This window comes from Sinocyclocheilus anshuiensis, unplaced genomic scaffold (genome assembly GCF_001515605.1).
Source record: "Sinocyclocheilus anshuiensis isolate Anshui unplaced genomic scaffold, SAMN03320099.WGS_v1.1 scaffold626, whole genome shotgun sequence".
Lineage (NCBI taxonomy): Eukaryota > Metazoa > Chordata > Actinopteri > Cypriniformes > Cyprinidae > Sinocyclocheilus > Sinocyclocheilus anshuiensis.
Genome location: NW_015544167.1, coordinates 528,127 through 549,051, shown reverse-complemented (window position 1 = coordinate 549,051; position 20,925 = coordinate 528,127). Strand labels below are relative to the sequence as shown.

General features: G+C 37.0%; 1 protein-coding gene across 1 annotated transcript; it reads left to right on the top strand.

Moving 5' to 3' along the window:
- Positions 1 to 790: 790 nt before the first annotated feature.
- Positions 791 to 13,387, top strand: slc17a6a (solute carrier family 17 member 6a). Its single transcript, XM_016496054.1, has 12 exons — positions 791 to 1,258; positions 2,745 to 3,000; positions 3,247 to 3,365; positions 4,600 to 4,714; positions 6,487 to 6,574; positions 6,654 to 6,740; positions 6,832 to 6,974; positions 8,441 to 8,590; positions 9,777 to 9,909; positions 10,016 to 10,126; positions 10,252 to 10,379; positions 12,712 to 13,387. The coding sequence occupies exons 1-12, from the start codon at positions 1,173 to 1,175 to the stop codon at positions 13,057 to 13,059; spliced, it is 1,764 nt and encodes a 587-aa protein (XP_016351540.1). The 5' UTR covers positions 791 to 1,172; the 3' UTR covers positions 13,060 to 13,387.
- The last annotated feature ends 7,538 nt before the right edge of the window (positions 13,388 to 20,925 follow it).

Here is a 20,925-nt window from a genome sequence, read left to right as displayed (position 1 = left end):
TATTGTGGTCTTTAAGTAATCTTTTTACTTTGTGTGAATGTTTGTGTCTGCAAAAATAAATGTTTTTATTTATTAATATGAAACAAAAAAAAATGAAGGTTTGACCAAACTAATAAATTTGGCTGTAGCAAATAAATATCTAAAAGTATATTTTTTTCCAGTGCACACTATTTATACATTAAACATTTAATACCGTATACAGACATTGATATTGTTAGTAGTATACGATTCATTTGCCCCACAAATTAATCAACATTATTTTACATAAGAAGCTGAAATAGAAAAGCATGCGAATTTCACACAAAGACATATTTGCACGAATTGCAACGTTGTGAATAATTTAACAGACAAGCAAACGACATTGACTCCTGCATGTGCCGACCTGTCTTTGAGCGCCCGCTTGTGGTCATTATTCCTATTAATATTACATATTGTAAAAAGGGGCATAATATGTCACCTTTAAAACACCAAAATAATGTAGTATGATATCTACCATGAATTTTTCAGAATAAATGAAATTAAAATAAATAAATAAATCCGATTCTACTGTCTCGTCCCAAGAGCCCACAATGCCAGTGAAAGCTGATTACTTGAAGGTGTTTACCTGATAAAGCCACTCAGTGCATCTAAGACTATTATAACATGACTCATACATGTGTTTGCCAGTGGCTCTTAGTTAACAGCTAGATGTCAGTGCATGCTGTTTCAGCAGTTCATGAGTGAAAGACAGGAGCGCGCACGCAGCTCACCCGCGTTCATGGAACAGCTGGACGCGCGCGCTCTCTGTCCACGGTACTGAACGAGCTCTCGCGCCAGATCTCTGTTCTTGCTCTTTCTTTGTCATTTTCCTGGTTCGGGCTTTTCCGAAGGCGAATTCTGATGGAAGAGTCTCGGTTATAGTTGAAAATATGTCGGCAAAATGGAAAACCGAAGAATTGCAGAAGTCGAAGGAAAGGGAGTTTCAAAGGACATCTCAGTGGCTGTGAATCAAGCTTTTAATGTATTGATTGATCTCGGTGTTTTATAAGTCGTCTACGAGGAATAAAAACGCATTTTAACTGGGTCGAACAATACTGCTCAGGTTTCCACACTCGAGGAATATGCTGAAACATCTTATAGCCAATCCAAATTAAAAGTTCTTATTAATATCGAGTGGAATATTGTCTTTGGAGATGGATACGATGAAGGAACGAGTTTTGGCCCCCGGTAAGAAAAGATTGAGGAATCTGGCCGGGAAAACCCTGGGACACATGCACAGGTATCAGCCCTTCCTTTGAGAAAATAAGACAAAAAAACTAAAAATCACTAGTGATCTTTACAAAAATATGAATCGTTTATTATCTCCATGTCAAAATACCATTTAGGCAACATGTCTACTGAAATTCAAATGATTTTTCCTCCTCCGATACCCACATAAGCATGGCTATATATATCACATAATTCATTATGATTCATTAATCTGCAATGTAGCGCGTTCTTTTCGACATTTTTCGCTAGGAGCAAATAGGATAGAAGTGACTATACGCGTTAAAGATCGTGATGTGATCGTGTATAGATCTGGAGATGAAAGAATTCCTCCGAGGATCGTTCCTCTGCCCACAGCGCGCCTGAATCAATTCATAATTCATGAAAAGAAAGTCGTGACATGACGAGCGAAGAATAAATCCTTTTCAATAAATTGGTTTTATTATTATTGGTATATTTTTGTATCGATTTTTAAACGATAAAGTAAAAACAAACTGTAATGATTTTAGTAGCTCTTAAACTCAGAATTTTCCGTTTTACCTTGTCAAAATCGTCCAGATTCTTTGTATTTTATGAAAACTGTGGATTTTTCAGAGCCGTGTGTGTGTGTGTGTGTGTGTGTGTGTGTATTACATTTAGGCCAGAGGTTATGAAACGCTTAGAGTCAGAACGGTTCAGTATATGGTTTACATCACAGAAAATAAAAGAAAAATCTTCGCTATGATCAGATACTGCACAACGATCATTCGTATATACCACAATATTATAAAAAATATGAAATTATATTTTTTCATGTAATTCGTTTTGTATACTGGATTATTTCGATATTTTAATGTGTGTTTCGTATATTTAACCGTTGAAGCAGCCACAAAAATATGTAATCAACGAAAAAAATTCGTACTGTACTATATCAAGCTACGGTCAGGTCTGCATTAATAAGTTATAATGTATTTCGATAAAAAAAAAAAATGCTGCAATGCGGTTCAAATAACTCCGTTTGCCAAGTCGTGACAAAAGATTAGAATTGAGATATACAATAGAACTCTGTCTGTCTTCTTCATTTGCTGATGGATTGAATTATGAAATAAAATAAAAAAATTTTGGTAACTTCCTCTCCGCAGACTCTATGAAATGAATTTAATTAATTAATTAAAGTAATAATAATAACAATAATAGTCGTCTCTCAGAAAACAGATGAGTATTTTGTATGATCTATTAGCAAACATAGAACGTTCCCCTAACGTTCCGTGTTTTTTTTAATTTTTTAATTCATAACGTGCTACGAACGTTTTTGTGAACGTAACAGGGACGTTTTTGTGTGATGATCGAACAGTCAAACGTTCTTATGGTTATTTTACCTTGCTTTAGTTTAACACTCCCAGAACGCTCCAGAAACACACACACACACACACACACACACACACAAATGGAAAGAAAGAAAAGAATTGCTGCCCTTGAGACATTTGTTTCAGAAAATGAGCAGTGCTGTATCTTCACAGGGTGATGGAGAAGAAGCAGAAAACGGGTGAGGTTATAGAGCTGACGGAGGATGGGCGGGCCGCGCAGCTCCAGGAGAAGAAAGCTCCTCTGTGCGACTGCACGTGCTTCGGGCTCCCGCGCCGCTACATCATCGCCATCATGAGCGGCCTCGGCTTCTGCATCTCGTTCGGGATCCGCTGCAACCTCGGAGTCGCGATCGTCGGCATGGTCAACAACAGCACCATTCACCGGGGCGGCAAGTTCATCATCACAGAGGTGAGATCACCTGTCGGGGCCAAAGCTCCTCCCTCGAGTCTCCTGCCAGTCAGGGCATCTCACCATCTGAGTCCTTTAGATGAAGAAGAAAAACAGTTCAACATTCACCGTTTCACAAAAAAAAATATATATATATAAGAAATAAAAAAATCTACATTTTATGAGGAAAATAAATGCAAAAAGTTTCTTTCAAAGCGTTTAACGTGAAAGTTAATTTTTCTTTACATGTTTTTTTCTCCCCCAAAGAAAGCGAAGTTTAACTGGGATCCGGAGACGGTGGGAATGATCCACGGCTCGTTTTTCTGGGGCTATATAGTGACACAGATCCCAGGAGGATATATATGCTCACGACTGGCTGCTAACAGGTAATTCACAATGCGCATTTATCTCGATATTAAAATTGTTTCATAGGCTATATTTAATTTCGTTCTAAATATAACAAATATTTATTTATTTATGTCTTATTTTACATAGTGGTTTGGCAAGAGGTTTAATGGCCAAATCATGTCGTTTCTGGGCTTTATTTGGTTGCCATGAGCCCTGAATGCAGAAGAGCAGGCACGCTTTCCTCTGGAGAGCTCATTAACCAGCCGACAGCCTCACGTGACTCTGTGTGTTTCTCACATTTTCTCTGTTCACTGTGAGACACGTCCTGATTCAACAAAACCTCCTTTGACTGAAATAGACTCATATTTTTAGATACAGTATGTAGATATGTAGTAGATACCTATAGCGTATATATATATATATATATATATATATATATATACGTCTATGTAATTATATATGTACTTTACATATGCAAATATGCATATGCACCATATATATTAATATTTGATCAATTAATGGTTCATAAATCAATTTATGTAAATTGTATTCTAAAATGTTATAAATGGTGTATTATTGCACAAAATTGCCAAGAGATGTAGTCTGTTAAATCACCTTTATTTATATAGTGCGTTATACAATACAGCTGCTTGAAAGCAGCTTCACAGTAATAATCAGGAAAATAACAGAATCAGTGATGCAGACTTCTTCAAATATGAGATAAATTCAGAGTCTGCTGTAAAGCAGCTCTGCAGAAGACATTACTGAATGTCATTTTACAATATAGTAAAATACAAATGCAAAAATAAAAAATACTAAATAGTAAAGACAGTAGCCTGTATATATAGGAGCAAGTCTGTCTGAGCATCTGTTAAATGTGGTTTTTACATTGTGTTCTTACATCTTGGCTTTGAGAAGGTTGAGATCTCCATTCACTTACATGAATTTGATTTCACAGATCGAAACAGATGGCTGCAGCCTATGTAAATTAGATCTCACACAATAAATAAAAAATGTGTTTTCCTGCCTTTGAACATTCTTAGAATGATTTCTCTACTAGACACTGATGCCTTCGGCTACTATTGTCTACACAGTAAATGTTATTTACTATCGATCTTGGCATTTATTTCTTTTTTTTCTTTTTTGCATCTGCTCTACAGATCAGTCAGTGTATGGTTGCTGCCGATTGGATATAGTTTAACTGCCCAGTCTATGATTTCAAACCATTAGAAACTATTAGCAAATTGCTTTTGTGCACACTTTGATCTGCAGGGTGTTTGGTGCTGCTATCCTGCTCACGTCGATTCTCAATATGTTCATCCCCTCTGCTGCGCGTGTGCACTACGGCTGTGTCATGTTCGTCAGGGTACTGCAGGGCCTCGTCGAAGTAAGACTCTGTTCTCTCTTTTAATCCATGTAGTTATTCATTTGCTGATTAGTAATTCAACAGACGTTTTACACTAACCATATTTCAGGTTCAGTCCCACCAGAACAACCAGATATTGGAATATTATTATGGGGTCAAGTTTAGTTTGACAGCATTTGTGGCTTAATGCCAGTTAGCAGTAATTAGGCAGTAATTTCGACTCATCTCTCAGTTCAAAACAAACAAAACTTGTCTTTATGATAATGATGAATGTTAAAAATACACAGTTTAAGTCAAAAGTATATAGCAGTTGTGACAACATCCCTGTGTGACAACTAGCCCCACTCTGCCCCATTAAAACCAGTGTGTGACTTCTTGTTCGGTCTCCTTTAATAATAATAATAATAATAATAAAAAGGGTTAACAGGACATCACATCAGTGATGTCAGACTCACGTCATGTTCAGGTGCATTATCCCACTGACTGTACATCAGTACAACAGACACACTGAAAGCACAGGAGTGACGGATTAGAAGAGAACAAACAAACTATGAAAAATGTAACGCTTGAAAGGAGAGAACAGGCTTGTGATGTCATCTCTTGAACACTGAAAGAGTTTTAGCAGCTGCTTGCTGCTTTGTCTGTGTGCTGCTCGTTTGCTATATTGTTCACAATGAGTGTCGACTGTACATGAATTAAAAGCCATTTGAGGTTTTATTGTAAGCACAGTAGCTTGTGTTGTGTGTATTGACATTAGCTCTGTGGATGTGCTCTCCTCTGCTGGCCGCAGCAATTTGTGTCTATCAGTGACTGATTGTGTGACAATTAGCTGCTAATGAAGATTTAATGGGGGGCATTAGTGTGTTTGTGGTGAATCAGATCTGATCAGACTGCGTTTGTGCAAGTCTGCATGGATCATTAATCCTTATTTGAATTGCCACTGTATGTGTTCATTTGTTAAAGGTTAGATTTCTCTCTGTTTTTTATGACCCATGTAAGGGGTCATAAAAAACATTATTTATGATTTTAAATAATTTATTACATAATGAATGTAAATTCACAGCATATATACAAATATATTATCTCATTTATATAACACAGCCCTGCTGATGTGAAAAAAGGCCTAATATTACCTAATCTGATGATGCTAATTTAAAAATATCAATAAAATCTTTACATCACGTTCAGTTTTTTTTTTCCGCAAAATAATGATTTTTCAAAAATATATAATGTATTATGTGTATATACTGTATATATATATACACACACACACACACACACACAGCAAGTAGTTCTAGGTGGATTAATGTCACAAAATCATGTTCAGGTCATATTTTACCACACAGAGAACACACACACACACACACACACACACACACACACACACACACACACACACACACACACTTATCAAAATAACAAAAGAAGTCACGTCGAAAGTCTCATTGAGAAAACTAAGTATTATAAAGAGGTATCATTACAATCTGCAAATTAGTGTAAAAAAGTGGAAATCAGGATTCAGCATAAAATAATGTCTTCAGAATTATTCATACATGTGAAAATAATCTGAGAATCGAACAAATAGTTGTAAATTGCATCACAGGGAGATAGGAATCATGTCTTTGTGGCAAAAAAAAACTATCAAAAACCAAACAAAACAGTTAGAAACAAGCACTGGAGTTATTTCAGCAATGCAGGACTGTGTAATTCAAAAATATATAAATAAAGGCAATTATGTGACACTATTTTGATCGATTAAGGTGATGGATTGACATGTTTCTGTGTGTGTCCAGGGTGTGACCTACCCAGCATGCCATGGGATTTGGAGCAAGTGGGCTCCGCCCCTTGAGAGAAGTCGCTTAGCAACCACCTCTTTTTGTGGTAAATACGATTTCCCTTTTTAAACGCCCACATAACACAGAATTCCCAAAATAAAACCTGTAAAAACACCCTGTTTCAGGTTCATACGCGGGCGCTGTGGTGGCCATGCCACTGGCTGGAATATTAGTGCAGTACTCGGGCTGGTCTTCTGTCTTCTATATATATGGTAGGCTTATAATCTTCACTGTGAACTTCTGAGATGATCACAGACTTTTCTTTTTTGAGTGTATGATTTCATGACACTTCTTGGGTTACAGGGAGTTTTGGGATTGTCTGGTACATGTTTTGGATTCTGGTTTCATATGAGAGCCCAGCAGATCATCCCACCATTACAGATGAAGAGAGGACTTACATAGAGGAGAGTATTGGAGAAAGTGCCAAACTACTGGGGGCAAATGAGGTACGTTCCATAGTGTGCTTTCACTGGACAAATCTGAATGAAATCACATTCGGGGTTTTCTGGGTGTTAGTCAATGTCTATTAGCTTAAAGGCCATTTTGAAAGAAATTAATATGCTCAGGATGCATTAAAGGAGACGTATTATGCCCCTTTTTACGATATGTAATATAAGTCTCAGGTGTCCCCAGAATTTGTCTGTGAAATTTCAGCTCAAAATACTCCACAGATCATTTATTATATCCTTTTGAAAATGCCTATTTTGAGTGGAAGCAGAAAAACGCTGTTTTGCGTGCCTGTGTCTTTAAATGCAGATGAGCTGCTGCTCCCCACCCCCTTTTCCAGAATAGAGCTGCACCATTACAGCTCATACATGCTAAAAAACATCTGTTTTAGTTCTGATTATCATGTTTATCGCGCTTACTGTGCAGCCAAAGACAGAACAATTAGCATGTTTTGCTCAAACTTTTGCCAAGGCATTAGAGCTGGTACACCGTTGTTGCTTGCGAAAACACAATAACGGCGCAGTGGGTGGAAACTTACAGATTAAGGGGTGGTAATATTATAATGAGATCCCTTTGCAACATCACTAGGGGAGAGAAATCAGACGCGCTTGTTTTCTCAGACGCTTGCAGAAAAAGCTTACCAAAACGAAGTTACTGGGTCAGACGCGCTCGTTTTCTCAGACGCTTGCAGAAAAAGGCTTCCCAAAATAAAGTTACTGGGTTAATTTTTTTCACGTTTTCTTGATTGGTAGATGCACCAGGGACCTGATTATAGCACTTAAAACCTGGAAAAGTCCGATTTTCATGATATGTCACCTTTAAATTTATCAAAAGTTATATTAATGATATTTCTAATGCTGTTCATTTGAACTTTTTATTTATCAAATAAACCTGGAAAAAATTGAACATGGTTTCCACAAAAATATGAAGCAGCACAACTGATAATAATCAGAAATGTTTCTTGAGCAGCAAATCAGCATATTAGAATGATTTCTGCAGGATCATGGGACACTGAAGACTGGTGTAATGATGCTGAAAATTCAGCACTGCATCACAGGAATAAATTATATGTACAAATATATTCACATAGAAAACAGTTATTTTAAATTGTAATAATATTTCACAATATTTACTGTATTTTTGATCAAATAAATGCAGCCTTGGTGAACATAAAAGGCTTCTTTAAAAATAATAATAATAAAATAAAATAAATAAAATCAACCCCTAACTAGTGTGAAATTAACATAATTTTGAGCAGAAAGATGTTAGCAATAGCAAGTTGCAAATCATGTTTTTTCTCAAGTTCCTGAGTTCGAAGATCTTTTGCCCTGGAGAGAGATTGAGAATCTGCATCATTTTATAGAAGGGTTCTTTAAGCAATCTAAGAAATGGTTGCTCAAGATCGTCATGCTAGATGTGTCCTATAGACTTTCCCATCTCAATTTTTTATTTTTTTTTTCTACAGAAATTCAAGACGCCCTGGAGGAAGTTCTTCACCTCCATGCCGGTCTATGCAATCATTGTGGCCAACTTCTGCAGGAGCTGGACTTTCTATCTGTTGCTGATCAGTCAGCCAGCGTACTTTGAAGAAGTGTTTGGCTTTGAAATCAGTAAGGTGAGAGAAGCAACGAGGCGTTCCCCATAGCGACCCCTAGAGGACGCAGTTCGAAGTTCCCATGAAAGGGAACTGATTTAATCAGATCTCAGGCATGTCGTTGTGCGTTTGCATTTGCTGTATGAATTGGTCTCGTATGCAATTCTTTCTCAGGCCTCATTTGAATCATCACTGTCTGTTGTGTTTGACCCTCATTCACTGCTGTCATGCATTGAGTCGTCCGTGTTGGATTGTATTTGAGATGTTGGGCATTCAGAAATGTGTGCTCACAGTGGCGTACATAAATAAAGCCTGACATTGTTATTGATCTTCGACTCCTGAGCTGAAAGAGTGACATACATCCTGCAGGTCTGACAGGTGTAATTGAACCACTGTTTTGATTCTGCTGGACAGAACTGCCTCATAGTGCGGCATGCAGGGAGATTGGACTTGTTTTGTGGTTTTATCAGTCAGGGCTCGTTTAGGATTTCAATGTAGTGATTCAGTATTAGTATATGGTATCTTTGTATTTAGTATATATTATATTTGAGCTATTTTTGATCCACACATTTTGTATGAAGTGTGCTAATTAAATAGCATTATAGAGGTTTGCATTGTTTTATTTGTTAAGAGAAAATGACAGGTTTTTACATTTGAGAAAATTAGCATAATATCTCAGCTGCTGTTATGATCTGCTGCTACTCCATATGACTTGTGCACTACATTTTACGCCTTATGAAGCTATATGATACATTTGTGTGAGGAATATGTGCAAATAAACTCTACAACTGGTCTTGAGACATGCATTTTTAATCTGTGCAGCCCTTGTGAAAAAGGACTAGAAGTACAGTACTATTTAGCATACTTAAAAAGTTGTAATTTCTACTAAATAAAGTTAGTTGAACTTACAAGTGATTTTTGACCCACTTTATAAGGACATAAGTGCATCTTCATATGTAATTTCATGTTTTTTTAAATATACTTTTAAGATTTGAAGTACACTACAGGTGCACACTCAATACAATTAAGCACACTGCTTTTCTTAAAAGTCCTAAAAATCCTAAAAATCACAAGTAAATTTAATTGTATTGAAAAGTGTGGCTCAGTGATTCTTCAATATTAACTAAAGATCATAACTCGTATGGGGTTTTATCTAAATTCTTAATCTCCATCACTATCCCACTGATGTTGTCTGTGGTGTTGTCAGGTCGGTATGGTCTCTGCTCTACCCCACCTGGTCATGACCATCATAGTGCCAATCGGCGGTCAACTGGCTGACTTCCTGCGCAGCAAAAACATCTTATCCACCACAACCGTCAGGAAAATCATGAACTGCGGAGGTAAGAGTCGCCACATTTCATTAGATTAATTGTATCTTGTGTTTGGAATGAATAGAAAACATTATGGCATGGTGTGACCTTTGACCCACACATCATTTCATTGTAGGGTTTGGAATGGAGGCCACTCTGCTGTTAGTGGTTGGTTTCTCTCACAGCAAAGGTGTGGCCATCTCGTTTCTGGTGCTAGCTGTTGGTTTTAGCGGCTTTGCAATATCAGGTGAGACATTCACACACTGACGTGATACAGGCTTCAAGTTTTGAAATCCCATTGCATTCAACAATATCTCAAATAAATGTCTCCTGATATTTCTGATTTCTTCCTTTATCCTGTCCCTCTTCAAGGTTTCAATGTCAACCACTTGGACATCGCGCCGAGGTACGCCAGCATACTGATGGGTATTTCTAATGGAGTGGGCACTCTCTCTGGCATGGTCTGCCCTCTCATTGTAGGTGCTATGACCAAAAACAAGGTGAGAAATTCTGAAATTGGCCCTACTTTCATTATCACATGTTTATTGCTGCCATCTGACATATGAAACAATAGTTAGAAAAATTTAACTTTTTTTTTTAATGAAACAGTTTATTAGACAACATATCAAACTATATTTATATAGCGAAAAACATTTACATATGTGTTTTTAGTAGTATTTAATAAATGGCATTCTGATTTGTACTGTAAATCAATGAGATATTTATAGTAGACCACATCATCAAATGATAAAAATAAAATTTTTCACTCTATATCTTATAATAATATGTCTTAATAAGATCATATTTAAAATCTTTTTTTAAATAGTTAAAAAAAAAAGTTTTATGATCAAAGCCCTGCTCACTGTAAAAAATGACCATGAATTTAACGATAAAATACTGTAAAAATGCTACAGTAAAAACCTGTTAAATGGTTAACGGTAAATTCCCCTATTATATACAGTGAAAAACTGTATTACATGTAATTTTACGGTAGTATACCATTTTTGGAAGTGAAAAAGACTGTATAATTTACAGTGAATAACCGTAAATTGACATTCCCAGAATTTCAAATTTTATGTTTTTTTTTGTTGTTGAAATAACTATGTTTCTTCTTAGTTTTTATCTTTTCTTATCAGTTTTGTATGTTAGGGTTGTATGTTACACCTAATGTTGTTAAATGAATGTGTATTGCATTATTTCAGTTTCGTGTGTTACCATGATGGTGTTTAGTGTTTGTGCATGACACTGTGCACCTTCTATATATGTTAGTATTTAAAAGCTGCTTGTGATGGGCTTTGGTTCATCATGTGACTTTCTCATCACCACCTGCATTTGGTGGTCATCAGTGTATTACAAAGGTACAAAACAGATTTCAGTACTTCAATAGGTTGGTATATTAACATTATATCAGTTAATGAAATTACGGTATTTAACTGTAAATTTAAGTTAAAACCATAAAACTTAAATGTTGCTACCAAATTTTTTACGGTAAAATTCACAGCTGCAGTTTACATGTATTGGACATTAATTTTACGGTAGTATACCGTTTTTGGAAGTGAAAAAGACTGTATAATTTACAGTGAATAACCGTAAATTGACATTCCCAGAATTTCAAATTTTATGTTTTTTTTTGTTGTTGAAATAACTATGTTTCTTCTTAGTTTTTATCTTTTCTTATCAGTTTTGTATGTTAGGGTTGTATGTTACACCTAATGTTGTTAAATTAATGTGTATTGCATTATTTCAGTTTCGTGTGTTACCATGATGGTGTTTAGTGTTTGTGCATGACACTGTGCACCTTCTATATATGTTAGTATTTAAAAGCTGCTTGTGATGGGCTTTGGTTCATCATGTGACTTTCTCATCACCACCTGCATTTGGTGGTCATCAGTGTATTACAAAGGTACAAAACAGATTTCAGTACTTCAATAGGTTGGTATATGAACGTTATTTCAGTTAATGAAATTACGGTATTTAACTGTAAATTTAAGTTAAAACCATAAAACTTAAATGTTGCTACCAAATTTTTTACGGTAAAATTCACAGCTGCAGTTTTTTTACCGTAAATTTTACAGAATTTTTTTACAGTGTAGTTTTAATTGTGGGAATGAAAACATACAATGCTTCAATTGCTTCAGTCCAGTAAGTGTTCACCTTGAAATATTGCTAACAATAAAACTTGTTCTTATGTTTACTTAATAAAAATCAGTAAAGATTTCACAGCACACTTGCTAAAAACTTATAAACTATCAATCAGTCAACAGAAGACATGTACTGTAGTTAGTTTGCATACAGTATGTTTTTCAGCAAAGTTTTGCTCATACTGATAATTTAGAAGCCTTTGAAATTTGTGTACCAATATGCAATAGGCAACAGGCTTTACAGGGTTAAACACACATGTACTGTTCAGAATTACATGCTACTATGCTTTACATTAGCATACCTGCAATACATTTGACAAAATGTGCAGGATATGAGAGAACACACTGCAGTGCACTCAACCTGACATTTCCAGTATGACCAAGATAGCTATATAAGCCATATTTTTATCATCTCTTTATTACACAACAGGTTTTACACGAAATGGAACAAAAATGCAAAACAACATTTCCAAGAACTAAACATGCAACTTAATGAGGTCATGAGACAACGATGCAGCATAGCGAATTTAAAATGTTTATTGTTGCATAACGCATATTGTTCGCATTCTGTTTTCAAATATTGTAGAAAGTATACAGTCAATCTGCTTTCTGAGCAGTAGACAGGCATATCATTCTAAACCAAATGGAATTACATGACAAATTCCTGAGTTTGTCTTTTCTTGTCTGTCAGACTCGTGAGGAATGGCAGAACGTGTTCCTGATCGCCTCGCTGGTGCATTACGGCGGCGTGGTCTTCTACGGGATTTTTGCGTCCGGCGAGAAGCAGCCGTGGGCCGATCCAGAGGAGACCAGTGAGGAGAAGTGCGGCTTCATCGATGAAGACGAGTTAGCGGAGGAGACCGGTGACATCACGCTGAGCCACGCTCCTTTCGGAGGCCAGGCCGCTCTTGGGGGCCCCGCCAAAACATATGGGGCCACGACGCAGCTGAACGGGGGATGGGCGAAAGGCTGGGAGAAAACCGAGGAATACATCCAGGAGGACGCCGAGCAGACGTATGCGGGAGACGGGTACTCCTAGATAGAAAGAGATAGATAGAAGAAATAAAGACAGATAGGCTGTGCTTAAGCATAGCTATCGGAGTCATTTTTGAAAAGAGTCTTTATCCAATCTGAAGTGAATAGAGAAGATATTTAAGAGGGCATAATAATAATAATAATAATATACAGAGATATTAATGAGAATATACTGATAATTAAATGAAAAAGTCATATTTAGGATTATATAAAGAATATGTATGGCTATGTAAATGTTTTCTTTAAAAATACAGATATGTTCAATTATTACTGGGGTTTATGACATTTAATCAGCTGACAATACTTAATAGCACAGACATCTGTAATCAAAGCACAGGTCTTGGCTGTTTTTTTGCAGGTTTAAACCAGTTTGGTTTTAGTTTTGTGTCTTCTACTATAACTTTAGCAGATGAGCAGTTTAGTTTCATTGGTCAGGACCAATTAGAGTATAGTTTAGATGAATGTAGTTTTGTTCAAAAGAAACAAGTGTTTTACTCTGGTTTACAGAGCTCTTGCCATTGACCTTACAGAAAATATGCAAAATTTGGGTTATTTAATTATATAACTTAAACCTACAAAGAATGCTGTTTATCATTATGTACGTGTACTATATTACACATTATACACTAATCCTTTTATTTGGGACATAAACCTAGAAGGTAGAGCAAAAAAGACATTTACTATTTGATACAGAGAGAATCTAAAATAGCACAAATCTGAAAGATGATGTGTATTAAAATAAGTGTGAAATATATTGATAAACCTTTAAATGTTGACACGTCCTAAAGTACACTTGAGAACTTTTTAAAGTGTAACCTTGTATAAGTTTTGTTCAGCTATAGTTACATCAACAATACATTCAAGTGTGTGCTTGGCAATACAGTCCTGTATTTTAAGTGGTATTAAGCTGGTCTTCATTTAAAATGTTCCGTTTTAACCAACAATGACAAACCAGACATTTTCTAAGACACTTTGAATGCACTGACATGTTGTTATTTGGGAAAACAAGTAATTTCTATCTTAAGTGACATGGGTTTACTGTTTCTGTGAGAATGTTGTGAATCTGGGTCAGTGATATCTGTGCTTACTGTTCTTTTTGGGCCATATTTATCATAGAAACTGTCATAAGAGTGAGGTTGTCCGTTCGGGATGTATATTGTGATGCCACTGAGATCATTCCACATGTATGGTCAAATGATGTATTTAAGTGTTGCCATGCAAAGCTGATGTAATATGTTGAGTGAATTTCACAAAACCTGTTAGGATGCGCAGGTTCTATTTCATCTAAAAATCAAAAGAAAAGAAATAAGGAATTTTATATTGCATTAAGAAAATTAAGCCTGTTTTTTGGACCATTTAAGCAAAAAAAAAAAAATAAATTTTATAACAATCAAGCACATTTAGCCCCAAATTCTCATTACCGTAATGCAAAAAATACTATCAATACTACAATGCTGTCAAAGTAATGAATAAATAAGTAAATAAAAACAATAATAATCATAATAATAATGGCCCTACAGCTTGATTTTCTTTGAAACTTGCACGTTTTTGTGAAATTCACTCTGATCCTCCATTCATGACACAAACCAGTGTTGTGTTTAGTCAACCAGCAGTAATATAAGATGATGTGTCAAAGTCTTAAAAAAAAAACTATTAAGAACATGTACTGCAATAATTGATAACATCAGCAATCTTGTTATATTCAACATCTAATTCATTCATCAAATCTGAATTGTGTCTAGTTTACGGAGTCATTCAAATGGTTGGAGAGTCTTATTGAACCATCAGAATCAGCTTATGTTTGTTCTGGTCAGAAAACTCAAGGCCATTTTCAGAGGTTGGGATCTGAGCCATGCTTTACGTTGTTCTGAAACTCAGCTAGATGTTTTCTAGATTTGTGTATTTTGTAGTGAATTTATCACAAACCTAAAGCTCTTTTCATGGCCTCTTGCCTGAGACTGAAGTGCACAAGTGATTGTTATATTCTATTGTTGTGTCAAACAAGCGATTTGTTGATGTCAAAAAGTGTTAAACTGTACGGATTGCTCACTAAGTGTGATTTTATATTCAATTATTCCAATCAAGACATTATTATTATGTCTTTCCTTTCATTTTTGCGACTGGTGGACCAAAATTTAAAGGCAATTTTCTGGTTTTGAAAAGATAAGAGTTGATGTTCTTTATAGAGTGTGATGATTATTTTTGCATGATATAGTCATTAAAATCATCCTGGGCATTGATTTGAAATTGTTGCGTCTCTTTTTTGTCCCTTTGTTTGTTTCTCTTACAAACATCAAAGTTCAGCTAAAGTTTGCATTAAATATGAATGTAAACTACAATACAGTTTTCAATGGTAATTACCATGCAATTAAATATTCAAGCAATTACATTTAGTTTGCACTCGTTTATTCTTTTAAAGTATTATTTCCATAAAATGTACACTTTTTAAAACTTTTCACGAGACAAGAATATATACACGGGTTTGTGAAAGTGACGCTCCATCATGCTTCCTGTAATGTACATCCTCAAATCGTATTTAATATCCATCAAGCACTCCGTCAGGACTTCTCTAGTGTGTAAATCTTATATGTAGTCAGAGTCAATAGATTTGACTCATTACACCAGTGGATCTGATTAAGGTGAATGACCTACAAAGGACAAATTACCGCCAGCAAATTAGATGGGAACAAATCACTAATCAATACCATTTTAATCCTGTACAACAGACTGCTGAGCGTGCTGGCCATTCATTTGTTATTTGCCATGACAGTATAGAACAGAATTAAAGACCATACCCTCCAAGACCCAAACCAATACTAGACCATCCCAAAATCAGTCTACTGCCAGGCTCTCTAAGACCCAGACCAATACCAGACCCCCAAAGACTAAAACCTAGATTAGTACCGGACCTCAAAAGACTAAAGCCTAGACCAATACCAGACCCCCAAAGACTAAAACCTAGACTAGTACCGGACCTCAAAAGACTAAAGCCTAGACCAATACCAGACCCCCAAAGACTAAAACCTAGACTAGTACCGGACCCCAAAGACTAAAGCCTAGAGCAATACCAGACCTAAAAAACCCCCCAGATAAATAACAGACCTTCTAAAGCCTAGACCAAAACTGGACCAGCAAAAACTAAAGCCTAGAACAATACCAGACCACCAAAAATCTAAAACAATTCCAAACCACCAAAAACTAAAGTCAAGAACAGTACCAGACCCCCAAAGACTAAAGTCTAGACTTGATTAGTTAGATCAGGTGTGTTTAATTAGAGTTTAATCTAAACTCTGCAGGGTTCCGGCCCTCCAGGAATTGAGTTTGACACCCCTGGGCTAGACCAATAACAGACCCCAAAAGACTAAAGCCTAGACCAATACCAGACCCCCAAAGACTAAAACCTAGACTATACCATACCCCAAAGACTAAACCAGACCTAAAAAAACCCAGATCAATAACAGACCTTCTAAAGCCTAGACCAAAACTGGACCACCAAATACTAAAGCCTAGACCAACAACAGACCCCCACAAATCTAGATCAATTCCAGACCACCAAAAGCTAAAGTCAAGAACAGTACAAGACCCCTGAAGACTAAAGCCTAGACAAACAGCAAACCCCCAAAAATCTAGACCAATACCAGACCCCCCAAAACTAAACCTAGACCAATAGCAGACCCCCAAAAATCTATACCAATACCAGACTACCAAAAACTAAACCTAGACCAATAGCAGACCCCTGAAGACTAAAGCCTAGACCAATAGCAGACCCCCAAAAATCTAGATCAATACCAGACTACCAAAAACTAAACCTAGACCAATAGCAGACCTCCAAAAATCTATACCAATACCAGACCCCCCAAAACTAAACCTAGACCAATAGCAGACCCCCAAAAATCTAGACCAATACCAGACCCCCCAAAACTAAACCTAGACCAATAGCAGACCCCCAAAAATCTAGACCAATACCAGACCCCCCAAAACTAAACCTAGACCAATAGCAGACCCCCAAAAATCTAGACCAATACCAGACCCCCAAACACTAAAATCTAGACCAGAAACCCAGAACAATAAAAGACCCTAAATGTTAATATCTAAATCAGTAAAAAACATTCTCAATATTTTTATTGGAAACCAATGAAGTATACTGATAAAGAAAATTATTTTTATTTTTATTATAATTATTTATTTAATTTTTGCTGTAGTCAGTTAAACAGTCAGCATACAGGTAAGAATATCTTCAAAATCATCCCTTCACCTTTCATCCCAGCTCTCTTGACTGGGCAACAGTAAGCAGACGTGCTGTGTTGAAAATAAAGGATGGGCCGTCTCACTTTAATGACCTGGGCTGGCTTCCTCTGTGGCGTGTGCTAATGTGACAGGACACACATTGCTGTCACCAGCCGACCGGAACATGTTTTCCCACAGCCCACCGATGACACGTGTCATGCCAATTGCCTCCGTGACAAATCCACCCACATGATTCCCATCAGCTTAAAACCACCAAAATGCAGCACATACAGTATGAATCTACAGTATTTGTGATGGTGTATACTGACAGAAATAGGTTCAGCTTAGGATATTACCCATTTTGGAATTGCTATTCTATTTTTGACCAAACAAAGACTAATGGATCCAATGAACGTGTGTGTGCGTAATAAATGAGTTTGATCCAGCACTGTGCTCGGGGCAGCAGGTGTTGAAGGGTATCCCAGCATCTCTAGGGGCCGTGGGGCTCTAATCAGCATCCAGAATGTGTATGTAATGACCAAACCTCTGCAGGGCTCAAGGGACACCAGGATCCAAACACAATTATTTCCGTGAACCCCTCCCAACACGACTTAACTCTCCATAAACAGTTATTGCAAAGGGGGGTTCATCAGATGTACTCTGTCATGCAGAGATGCAGAAGTAAGGTTTGCTCAAGCAGTCTGTGCACTAATATGATGTTCTCAGCTAAACCTGCAGTCACGAATGAGTCAATGGTGACTGAGTCACACTGGGCTCTTATATTCTATCCTTCTGTTTCATATAATTGTTTTCTCAGTTTTTAGTGCTGTAACAAGCATCATTATTAATACTTTGAGTTTGAAATAAAACTTTATTTGATACTTTATTTGAAATAAAACCTAACCCTAAATATTAAACAACTCCCAGCTGATTATTTATGGTTCAGGTCACCCATCTCAATGAATCTGAGACAAAGAGAGAATGGGAGAATCAGAAAGACAGTCAAAGACAAGGTGGAAAGATTTGATGATGGAGTAAATAGTAGTGATGCCCAAGTTACATCTTTTTTGTTGAAAAGGTATCAGTATTTAAAGTACACAAAAAAACAGCGATGCCAGTGCTAGCTAAAAAAAACTACCTTTACACAAAGAAAATATAATAAAATATATTTAACAATCAATATATTGAATTACTTATTGTATAATGAAAATATACTGAATAATATATTGTGTTAATATATTCCAATATAGTGAATAATACATACAATAATACAGTCTAACTGATCAATATACTGTATGTTGTGCTAAATTAGAAAGGAGGTTCCATGGAATATGAGACCGGTTTCTCCTCTTATGAAAGTGCTGGCCAGTTGCTCCTCTCTGTCATGTTTATGAACTATTGATGCCTGAGGTATTTATTCACGTAATTAGGTTTTAAATTACTCAACCCCACACACAGGCTGAAGAACTTCAGTTTCTCTGCTGCACAAATTTCACAAATGCTGGCTGACGTCCCTGTGTTAGCAGGTGAAATGAGTCCAAAAAAGCCTGGTGTCTGGTAGTATGGCACAACTGCACACATATAGGCACGAAACTAAATGAATATTTCATCAGTTCTCAACACTTTTCCTGTGTTTGAGAATCATCCCCTCCCCCTTCCACCGCCCTGTTCTTCACACCATCTTAAAATAGTTTGATCCTGCTGATGCTGTGGGATCTGACAGTATTTTTTTCTCCCTGGAAAAAGCATCTCTGCATTGGCTCAGGGTGCCAGATCTGCTCTGTGAAGACCAGCAGTGGATTATTTAGCATTCGTCCTCCTTCCTGGAGAGAGATAAGATGGAGGGGCCTACTAGAAATGCGCAGTTAAGGTCACTGAGTGAGTCTGTGCTACCATGAAATTAAAATGAACCCTGTTTGCTTCCTTAATATACATTACTGTGCACATTGACTCACAATGCCCAAAAATGCTGCCTAAGTGAGATGCTCACTAGATTTATACACACACTAGAAACATAACACATGGGAGACTGGTGCTTTTCCCTCAGGAGAATATTCTGAGAAGCAAAAGACATTTTTGAGATATTATAACATAACATCTGAGATATTAAAGAGATTTCCTTTGTGATATTTGTCCTATGGTTTGGGACTCAGGTGTGACTCAAAGCCTCTCACCTCTCACTTTGACAGTGATTAAGAGGAGAGAGCGACTTTCAGAGAAAGACAGGAGAGAGAGACAGACAGCGAGTGAAAGAGCAGGAGCCAAATCTGCTTAAGCACACACTGAGAAGGGCCAACACGTCCCCAGGGGCCGACTCTCCTATTCAGAGCTGACCCTCAGCAGATGGGATCTGTGCATGTATGTGCATGACAGGGCTTAGATTTTAATGAATGCTACAGCTCTCTCTCTCTCACTCACACATGCAGCCTTTGATTAAAATGTTATTTAGATGAGACCAGAGAGAAAAAACTTAAAGAGATGAAAAGGCTGGGGACTGAATCGAAATGAAAAGTCACTAGAGAAATAATGATGGTGTAATTGTGCATTGCATTTAGGATGGATGTTTTACTTTACATTTTTAATCCGTCTCAGTTGATGGTCACACAGTTGAAGTCACCGTTTTTTTTAAAACACTTGCCAAGACCTAGTGAGCTACACAGCATTTGAAGGCATCATGGGCACGATTTAGATGCAAAGGCTGTTCTGAAAATAAGCGCCAGCAAGGACGCTAAAGACCACAAATGCAGTTCCAAACATAGGTTCAGGAGCCTATTCATTCAGTCCTGTCAATCATCATTAGTGTATATAAGGAGCAGCCACTGAGCAGTCCCAGAGACAATCGTTCTGGCATTCCTGCACCTCCCCATTTCCGCTACTATTCCATTCTTTCACTTTCTATATAATACCGTTAAGGGGCCTCGAGATCAAGCCTCCTTTGAGGACAGCAAGCCAAGTTCATTTACGTTCATTAAGACTGATTGGGCGATGAACTTGTGAACCTTTGTAAGACAACAGTATAATTTCAGAAGTTTGCACTTACATGTAATCAGATTGAGCAAATAGTATGCATATTTGGTGTGCTGTCCAAGGGGAGGGCTCTGAGCTCGGAATTCAGCCCGAACCCAGAGAACTCCCCCATATCCCAAACTAGGATAGGAATAGATAGGAGTGAGGAGTTGGGGTGGAGAAGGGATGCCAGAAAACTGTCGTGGGACAGAGCTAAGGCTGGCCGCACACTAGACGATTTTCAAATCTTAAACGATTTTAAAACCATGGGAGACCACAGACATGAAGACAGTTCAACCGATTTTTTGCCTTATAATCCTCTGAACGCACACACTAGATGATTCGACCAGACCACACACTTACACGTGATCTCACGGACACTCGCGAGATCAAACGTGACTAGAGAAGAAAAACAAATGGACCCTTTTCACAAGACTGTGATGACGTGTTTAACGGTCATCAGCATCGTAAATCCTCGAAAGTTTTTCATATTTGTATTTAAAAAAAAATGTATGTACATTTATAACACTATTCTTTGTATTATATCACCTTTGCATCAAATTACAAAAAAACAGTTAACGCTAATGCGAGGGTGTTTCTAATGCAGCGTCTATGGGAGGGACGGTAAATTTGACAT